Source organism: Paramacrobiotus metropolitanus, unplaced genomic scaffold, assembly GCF_019649055.1.
Source record: "Paramacrobiotus metropolitanus isolate TYO unplaced genomic scaffold, Prichtersi_v1.0 Parri_scaffold0000012, whole genome shotgun sequence".
Taxonomy (NCBI): Eukaryota; Metazoa; Tardigrada; class Eutardigrada; order Parachela; family Macrobiotidae; genus Paramacrobiotus; species Paramacrobiotus metropolitanus.
This window is the reverse complement of record NW_026570232.1, coordinates 560,301-570,261: the sequence shown is the minus strand read 5'-3', so window position 1 is coordinate 570,261 and position 9,961 is coordinate 560,301. Positions and strand designations below refer to the sequence as shown.

The window sequence follows — 9,961 nt, the reverse complement described above, 5'->3', positions numbered from 1 at the left end:
ATTTCCGACAAATCAGTACAAACGAAGCCGCGTAATATGTTTATCTTTCTACGTATATGACTACAATGCAGCTGTGCCAGTCGCGATCTCATATTCTTATACATCGTTTCATGTTACAATATACTTTGCAGCTTTTGTATTTCGTGGTTTTTTGGCTTACTTTTTACTTACGTAAAACATTGTACGTTTTTGAATGTGATGTATCTGTATAGAACCAATATGATGTTTGCTGACAATATCGCGAAAATTAGGAAATCATAATTCAAGCGTTGACCCATTTTTTTATAACAAATGACAGTATTTAATAGAAACTACCAGTTCGTTCATAATATAAACTTTCACGTGTCCAGATGGGTATCGACAAAATTTTCACGTGAAAAAAACATTTCAGTTATACAGATATTAGTGATATATGCATTATCGGGGTCTGACGAGCAAAGTGTATTAGCAGAAAAATACTAGTTTCCACCAGCTGATTATTGTCGAAAAACTTAACAACGTCCATTCATCTGAACGGGATGCGTAATCACTGGTTTCGTGTCCGGATCATGAGGGGATGCGGACATGCCGTTGGGAGTGTCACAGTGACCGTTGGCGTAATCCGCGCCCTTCTCCTTGCCGCCATTCTCACTGTCCAGCTCGTTTTCCGTGTGGGTTTTCATGTGCTTGCTGAGGTGATCGGATCGCATGAAACGTTTCTGACATTTTGCATTGGAACACACGAACCGTTTTTCACCTGCTCGAAAAGCAAACGAATTTATTACAATCTATCGGGTTTACTTCTAACACTACAGTACAGTCAGTACATGTTACGGTGCAGTTTACACAACACATTTGAAGCAGTATTGGCACAGTCAGTTGGCAGTTGACTACACGGAGATCGTTTGCAACACTGCATCACGCACTACAGGTATGCGAGGTAATTAGTTCGAGCTTTATTTTTCTGACGTGAAAAGAAAAGAAACAATCCTTGAACAAGGTATAGTTTACTTGTTCAAACGACTTTTTACGCGCAGCGGTGACCTTCGAATGCGCTACGTGGGCGCGTTGCTTAACTTTAACTTAATCAAATGCAGTTCTATTCGTAGTGATTGAAAGTTTTTATAAAACAAGTACTTATTTGATAAAACATCGCATGCATCCAAAGACGGATACTAGTGGAATACAAAATTAACACAGCCAGTACTTGGGAGTGTCAATAATTAAAATGAATAAACGGTAATTAAATTTAACAGTGCGCCGTGCCGGTCGTAGTTTTCAACTTCAATTTAATTTACCAAGACACATTATGAAGTCAGCGCTTTCAAATAACAAATCGCCCAAAGGTTATAAAATAATCCTAGTTAATCTTGCGCATTAAATTCGTTAAAGCTGTATTACAGGGTCGTGTTTTAAGTGTTATAATAATAAAAAACTACGCAACTTAAGATTGGTTTGTGTAATGTCCTACATTACAGTGGAGAAGAATGCTTGTACCTGAATTAATACCTGTATGCGTGCGTATATGACGCTGCAGTTCATCCGATCTGGTAAAGCGTTTCCCACAGTACAGCCAATTGCAAACAAATGGTCGCTCACCCGTATGCCAGCGCAGATGGGCCTTGAGATGGGAGGTTTTATTGTAGACCTTCCCGCAGCCGGGAATGTGGCAGTTGTGGATGTTCTTCTTGCGCAAATGCACGCCGGCCGGACCCATGTGTTCAATCTGCTGGCAGTTGGGACAATCACAGGTCGAGCGACCGGTGTAGCGGCGGGTTGTGCGGGAGTTGGCCACGGGGCCGGTGGGCGTTGTCTGGGAGGCGGCAGCTAGGAACTGCGACGCGGCGCTGCCGGTGTGGGAGGGGAGCATGGATTTGAAGGTGTCCTGCAGGAGATGCTGCGCCGGCGTCAGATGCAGTGAGCCCAGGGCGCTGGCCGCCGCGTGCGCCGCATACTCCTGCGCATAACTGGGCGCAATCTGGTGGGAGTGAAAGGGCGCGCCGGCCGATACGGCACCCGGTGCGCCGGCCGCCATCTCCGATATCCACGAGTGCGGCGTCATGTTGGCGGCGGTGGTGCCGGTGGCGTATGAATCCCACCAAGCGGCCGCTGGCGCGCTGACCTCCGTTTTAATGGTGACGCCGGTAGTGGTGGTGGAGGGAAACGGCCAGGATTCGATGTACGGGTGATGGTGGTGGTGGTGGTTGTTGCTGGAGATGGCGGTCATGCGGCCGTACATGCCGGATACGGGCGACTGCGCCACAGCGGATCCCATTGGGGGCGTATGGGTATTACTAAACATATCAAACGGGGATGATGCGGGCGCTGCTGCTGCTGCTGCAGCCACCGGCTGATGCGTGGCCTGCACGGGCAGATGAGGTGATGAATGATGAAGTGCTACGGCGCCTGTTCCGGAAGACAAATTGTTCGGCAATAGATATTGATGGTGAAGATGCAGATTGGGATGACTGTTGCTGCTTGATGGCAGCGGCTGCGCTGATGGCTTGCGTGAAGGCGCTGAAAAGGATGCGCGTTGTGCAGTGCCGCTGGTGACCTTTCCTTCTGTGGCGCTATAAGCTGGCGGAGATAGTGCTGCCGTTGGAATGCCGGTCTGACTATCAATCGGCGATGCGTGACAGGAAGACTGGGAATTATTGGGAGTTGAAAGTTGTGCGCGAGAACGCCGACGCGAACGATGAAGATGATAGTAATAATGGCGATTACGATTTCCTTCCAAGACACCACTGTAGCCGTGATATGCGGGTGAATTGCTGTGGTTAGCTGTAGTCGGTGTGCTGTAACGGCCTATGGCAGCATCAGCTAAAGGCGGAGGCGTTTTGTTGTTTAACTGTCGACATTGGGCGGCTAATGCCGAAAGAGGCGTAACGTTACTCAGACATGATCCTTCCTAAAGATCAAACCAACAACACAAGCACTGTAACACCACCGTCTCATCAAATCAAATGGCTCTTTTTGCACTGTACACACGCACACACGTACTGTACGGACGCATATGACATTGTATCGCGATAAAGAAATTTACCACTGGGCAAAATTTATCCACCCAGCTTTTATGCATTAAGCCGATCCAGTGGTGTTTGTGTATGCAAAATGGTAGCAAATTATTCTACTTGACTAGCCTTGAACCTGTACGTACGTAGTGCGACACAAAGACAAGACGGTGCAATCGGAGAAATGTGAGCAATTCTTGACTTTGCACGCACTGATGGATGCCCGCCTCCACCAACCGACACCCATCCAGCCTTAAGGAACGCCCTCTTTGACTTGACCATCTCCACCCACCTTTCTGCTCTATTCTTCCGGCCTTATCGCCACTCTCTCCTGCCACTATAACTTTTAACCGCAAAAGCCACTTACGGAAAATTGCAAATTAACAGCTATGGTAAAGCCGCCAGTGAAACGGCTTTTATACTCAGCAGCCCACGGTTGAAATTACAAACTTTTACAAGAACCCCCACCGGTTTAAGCATGGTACTTATTAAGGCTCCGGCGAACGGGCGCTGAAAATTACACGACTACACTGCGCGTACGTACTCATCATGCGATCCCGTTTTGTGAAAATTAGATAAAACAAATCATCAACGCTGGGATGCTGCAGCCGCGGGATGCCGAGTGCGCTCGCTCCCGTCTTTGATTAGAACGCGGAATACGCACTGTAATAACGACAAAATTATAAGACGCTCACCAAAGCAAAATTGAAAGTCTTCACAATCTAATTTGTAGTGTAAAGCGCTCAGAAATGATTGATCACGGCCAGTATCAAATTAATATGCCGCAGTGATTAGAAGGATCACGAATTAATTATAGCTTTACTCAATTCCGAGAGCACACGAAGTGCTTTTATTTTGGCTACAAACATTTTATTACACGATTAATCAATGCACCATTTTAGGAAAATCACGGAATATCTTTCAATGTTTCTGATCGAAATAGAAACTAATGTACCATAGGTTGAATGCAGTATCCTAAATAAAGCAATTTGAATTTACTTTAGTGTCGTTTCACAAATGGGCTTAACGCTTGATGCTTCTAAAGTGCGTTACCGGTTACTGTAATTGCGAGCAGATATTAATTCTAAATAATCTTTGGTGTGACGATAATGTGTAACTGTGAACCCTGCGATAAATATAGGCATATTGATGTCACTAATTTAACGAAGCTATGTAAATTCTGATAATAGGCTAATAGCTTTATACCCTATATCTTCTGTAAATTATGGGAGAACCAACCAATTTTACAACATGCATGGAAATTATTCTCAAGGATACGAATTTCTTCCTAGCTTCGGCAAATAGGTTAACAAAAGAGCGCTCCCAGTCATAATTTGCTATTGCAGAAACCTTCTGAGCTTAAGTTCTAAAAATATGAATGGTAATGAATAGTATCGCTGGTTGGCGAATGTTTCGCTTAAGTTAATAAAGGTCACCGTAGTGGTAATAAACTGCCATCAATAAGGATCATTTCTACACTGTGAGTATTAATGGGCGTAGGCTGACCTTAGATGAATTCATTTCATCAAGTAAATCGCTGCAATCAAGGCCCATTGCTTGACACTTCGTTTGCGTAAAGGTTATAATTAAGTTTCAGTGGTATTAAGCCGGACTGTTGAGTTAATTCCGGCCAGAGCAGCGAGTGCGTTAACGTTCAGTGGAGGGATCGTGGGAAGTCTATTGCGTTATGAGCCGGCTACAAAAGAATGGGAGATTGTCCTCAGGAAAATGAATTATATTCGGCGCTTTTTCTTCATTCTGTCTCCATTGACACAAGACAGAATACGGCTAACGACAGCGATAGAGGAAAAATGCTCGGAAACAACAGCACGTAAGAGCATAATTCGTAGCCGGCAAAGATGACCAAAACGTCACCCCAACTGTGCCGTTACCTGAAGAAAACCCATTGACTGACCCACATTTTCCCTTCATATATTCTCTCTTGCTTTCAGCGTCTCGTTGAACAGTCTAGCATGCTACGCTTAATTAACAAAGCATCTTAACTAGCGAAACAAAACGCCTGATGAGTATCAGCATCGTTGTCGGTCACAATTGTTCGTGACAAGTTGATTGAATGACTGGCTTTTGACGATTATTTCTCGTTTTGCTCCTTTTATGCATTTTTGCCCCTTTCTTCTCTTCTCTCGCGTCGTCGATTGCGGCTGAGTTTCGTTTTAGGTCTTTGAACGCTACGGGAAAAGATGGATAGATACCTGCGCGTTAATCTCCCTCTTTTTTATCCTTAACTGCACTCCTGCTGAATGAAATCCCCTAACTAAGTGCTTGATGGAATGTCCATCATCTATTCTATCACGCTGCGAAAAATCGAATTAAAGGAACCGAAAATGGCTCAAGCCGACTTAAAGGTGGTTAGTGTCACTACTCCGGTAGTTCCAAATTTTATGCACACTACTCGTAGTGCGTTGTGACCATGCAGCCGCGCAAGGCAGTAATGCGAGTGCTTATTTCTTTTCAAACGCGGAAGCCATCCAAACGCATATCTTATTTGTTACAACATATGCAACTAAGATCCAACTAACATCCCAATGTTAGACAATAGACATTATTATCATTATCGTTTGAATTGTATAAACCAAACATTATGACATTATGTTATACATATAATTTTAGTTTTTCTTCGTGCCGAATAATGCCAAAAAATATATAAAACCTGGGCCTTGAGTTTCACATACAAAATACAGTATATACCAACAATTCATTTTAGTGGGAAAATTTGATGTGCAAAATGGTACTTGAAATATAATATAGTCGTAGACAGATGCTGTAATCTAAGACGCATTTATTCATGTTAAACACAGAGGCGCTATAAGTCGGTTAATTAATTAAGTGACTGTTTATTTCCGTAATTACGCGCAGTTGTGCTCACAAAGCGGTACAAATGAATTAACACTTCCTTAATCATAATGATATTTACACACTGGTACGAAGCACTATCCCCGGCATTTCTCTTGCACTAATAAAGCTGACTGAAATCAGTTGCGGCCGACATGTGTTTGCGCGACACAGTAGCTGCACACGCGGGTGTCTCGTTCGACCACAAACTATCCAAATACGCCGGATTCATACTGCCTGTATTATCATCAATAAAATCCCTTTGATCTACTTTAATCGGCTTGCCCATTCTATGCGCCATTGTCATGTATCATGACTGAACCAACAAATAAACAATTACGATATTGACACGCGATTTATCCTAGTCCGTCGTCGGCCGCCACTAGTGCATGCAATCCTAACCGGGAAAGGAAGTGATCATCTCTTGCATCAGGCGCAAGCCCTGAGAAAGAAGTTTGGCAATAACAAGAACATAACCGTACTGTCAAAATGTTACGACTTCATATGTGACCGAGTTTTCTTGCTAAGGGAAAACTTCAACATATAATTTTGTCCCTCGTAAACATTTCATCGCAGCCAATTTTTATAATTTAGTACTGACTTCTTTTGCAGTATTCTGACAATTCAACAAGACTTGACTATCTACAAAGTATGGCAGTGATAAATGATGGCGCACTAACTAAAAAGCTCCCAACAAAAGCAAGTTTATGGATGTATTCGTTTATTCGAATCCAGAATAAAATAATATTATAATAGTGCTCAAAATAAATCAGATTTATTCTAACCATTGAGTAATAAAAAGTATCACAAAACATCGTTCAAACATAAATATACACAGCTGAACAACACGACTTACCACGTTCATGTGCACGTTGATAATCTTAGAAAAATATATATGTTTTCCTCGTAAATGTAAATAAGCCGGTCATAGTACAACTTATTAATTTGTGCCAATACTGAAATACACAAAGAGCTGAAATATTCAGCTCGCTTCACAATTTGTGAAGAGAATTAGCGTATAGATATACCGTACAGCTTCTGCGTTAACTGTTCTGATATCTGACACAGTAGCCTATGATGCTTATCAGCTTAAATGGTGATTATGGCTAAGCGAAAAGTATCCCTAAGCCCGTCACATCGATAAAATCGACATGTAAAGTATCATCTCCCGTCGTCATCCATAAGTAAACATTATTCACGTACCGTAATTACTGATCTTCAATCAGTTATTCCACTTTCACTCAGTAAATGCACCACAAAACAAAGCGCAATCATGAATATAGCTAAACAGCGTAGATCGCAACATACTGAATAACTTAAACGCACGGAGCAAAACGCATTCCACGTATCACCAATTACCATTTAATAACACACCGCAATTTGTTTGACATAAAAGAAGAAATACAATTTAAGCTTGAAAAAAGCTTACATTCTTATGCATTTTACCGCGGCAATGTGTCGCAGACTGCGTACAAGTCGTTTACTCACCCCAACAGCCATGGTTGCACTTGTTCACGCAGTAGGACAAGTTTTTGCTGGCGGTACAAATTCGTTAGTTAAAGCGATCGGCGCAGTTAGAGAATAATAATCTATTTTTTCACGGCGTACAAGAAGATAATTTCTGTATTGTACCGCAAGACTCAGACAATCTGGCCAAACGACTCCATCGTTCTGCATTGATACACCGCTTTTAATGGTTAAAAAGAAATCCTGACACTGCGGCCATGGATGTTGGTAATATTACACGTGAAAACACTGGATAAACATGTTACATGCGTTACACATTGATAAAAACTCAATCAAAGCTGTTCGATACCTTAAATTATTTCTGTCTGCCAGCTCAATATTGTATACGTGTTACAGTGTTCTTTTGGATTAGTTTTGACTTACCAGTAAATTGCTTTGCTTTGACAATCAAGTTCTGATGATGTGGCTGCGGGCCAAAATCTTCGTCAAAGAGAAAATACGTTCCTCTCAAGTCTAATAATGTTTATAACGCCTTTCGATGGTGAACTTTGTGCTATACATATACGCGTGCGCGCGACAGCAGCAGAATTGATCCGTAGGGAAGTCGATGTAGAATTAAAAAAGACCGAAAGGTCAAATTAGCAACGAGCGCACTACGTTGCTGCAAACGAAGAAATATTTTTTACTAATCAGCGAACGTAATCTGCGGTTTGCCGGCTGCTGACAAGAAGGGCTGAACTATTTTCAAGCGGACAATTGGCAGCAATCTGCGTAGCTAAAACTAGTAAACTGTCACAAGATATGTGAATAATATGTGCAAGTATCGCTGATGGCGGGACATTCCAGCCGGCAAGCTGCTAAAAAGTGCAGCGTTGCTTTAAACAGATGCATCTGCACTCCGAACTAGAATGACATGAATATTGGTATTGGTAGATGTGTCCAGTGTATGAGCGCAATTCTTGTGATATATTACATGGAATGAACATATGGATGTGAGCATGTGATCCGGTGGCCATCAACATCCGCTTGTTAAACTATCGCATCCTAATTATCGAGCTTAAACAGTTTTGATTTACTTGATCGCCCAACAGGCACGCACCGGTTGTGCATTTTATTGGAGCATATGTGCGGGCCGCACAGCCACAAATTGTGGCCGACAACTGGTATAAAAAGTTTGCAACTTTGTGCGACTTGTAAATGCTTGGTAAAGCTTTTGACTACTTCTTGTTTTTATACATTAAATATCTGCGCAATAGTTAGAAAGTAGAATAAAATACACCAAAAAATTTTGCCGCAAAGGAAGAAAAGGTCAGGTACACAGCAAATATATCCTATACAGATACATACTTTTTATTAATCGACGTTTTACTTTTTTTTACACCATATTTTATCCTTTTTTTGCCATAGACGGTTAATGGAGATACAGTAGCTTTAGTTTTATTAATGTCTCACAGGGACATTGTAGAAACACGATAACCGTATAGGATTTCTATGGACCGTTGAGTAATTAATTTAATTGAACTGAATGGGGTCAAATAAAGTTGCCGGCATTAATAATAACCTACAAAAAGCGAGCCAAAACGCTGGTAAGCAACACTGGCTAGATCTGACACGATCAACAGCTCCGTGTGCAATGCGAATCCAAAAAATTAATTTGAAATACCTCACTGATAATTATACACTGTCTGAACAAGTTAGCACATTGTACCGCATAGAAGTCTAGTGCACTGTTGCGTTGTATTGCATGGCGGTGCAGTGACAAAAAGTCAAGCACGATGCATTGGCCGGCCTTTGACAGTGGAAAAAGCAAGCGCTTGCTAGCGATCAATCGATCGGCTGGCCAAAAAAAACACATACATCTGGTTTGTATGCCAGGCAAAGGTAATAATTTGCACCCATAATTACTGTCCTTTACGGGTAGGCTGGATGATAATTTATTCGTCAATACCCACCACATGCGTTGACCATATGTCACAATTGCCGAGAGATTTCTTCTCACCTTCCACACTAACGCTGCATTGTTTGTTGGCAGTAGTCGTCGATCATTAGGCAATGCGATCGCATTACCAAGTTAAAAGTTTTATTTACGGATAAGGCATTCAGGTGGGCTGGACGCTAAAAATGACTGATAAACACCAGCCTCCACTGACATAAAATTAAGCATTATCAGCGCGTTTAACTCTATCGACGCCCAAAAAATTATATACACTTACTTAGTCTTCGCAATTCAAGCAGAACGATACAACAACCGGTGATGGTGATTCTGCTGCTTCTTCTTCAGCAGCATGCACGTACTGCATTAATTATGCACACTTAACGTTTCGTATATTAAGGGAAAATGATTATATATAGCTTAAAAGAAACAATACTTCTAGAGTAGAGAAAAAAAAGTAAGTGTTTACAATTTGCGTTTTAATTTGATGATGGTGTAAGGTTGTCCTTAGTTGCGTTTCTGTATTAACAAAGATAGTAAAACTTTGTGGTGGCCTACTGTACGTACGAGTATAAAATATACAGAATATAGGTAGTTAGGTACATCTGATTGTTGACGTACAATGTGACTTACTGAAAATAAAAAAAAATGTGACTTACTGGCATAATTATATTAATGTCTGCAATTCTTTTTAACTTGTGCATGTGTTTTAATTTCA

General features: G+C 41.8%; 1 protein-coding gene across 3 annotated transcripts; it reads right to left on the bottom strand.

Annotated features, from left to right (window-relative positions):
• Positions 1-261: 261 nt before the first annotated feature.
• On the bottom strand, positions 262-7,694 carry LOC129584003 (transcription factor Sp9-like). 3 transcript variants are annotated; one of them, XM_055476080.1, is made up of 3 exons: positions 7,332-7,694; positions 1,477-2,887; positions 262-736 (listed from the first exon to the last, which is right to left on the bottom strand). In XM_055476080.1, exons 1-3 carry the CDS (start codon positions 7,341-7,343, stop codon positions 492-494), a joined length of 1,668 nt encoding a protein of 555 aa, XP_055332055.1. In that variant the 5' UTR covers positions 7,344-7,694; the 3' UTR covers positions 262-491. The 3 variants fall into 3 exon arrangements, with proteins under 3 accessions (XP_055332055.1, XP_055332056.1, XP_055332057.1); XM_055476081.1 differs by having other exon boundaries at positions 1,489-2,887; positions 7,332-7,693; XM_055476082.1 differs by having other exon boundaries at positions 1,579-2,887; positions 7,332-7,693.
• Between the last annotated feature and the right edge of the window lie 2,267 nt (positions 7,695-9,961).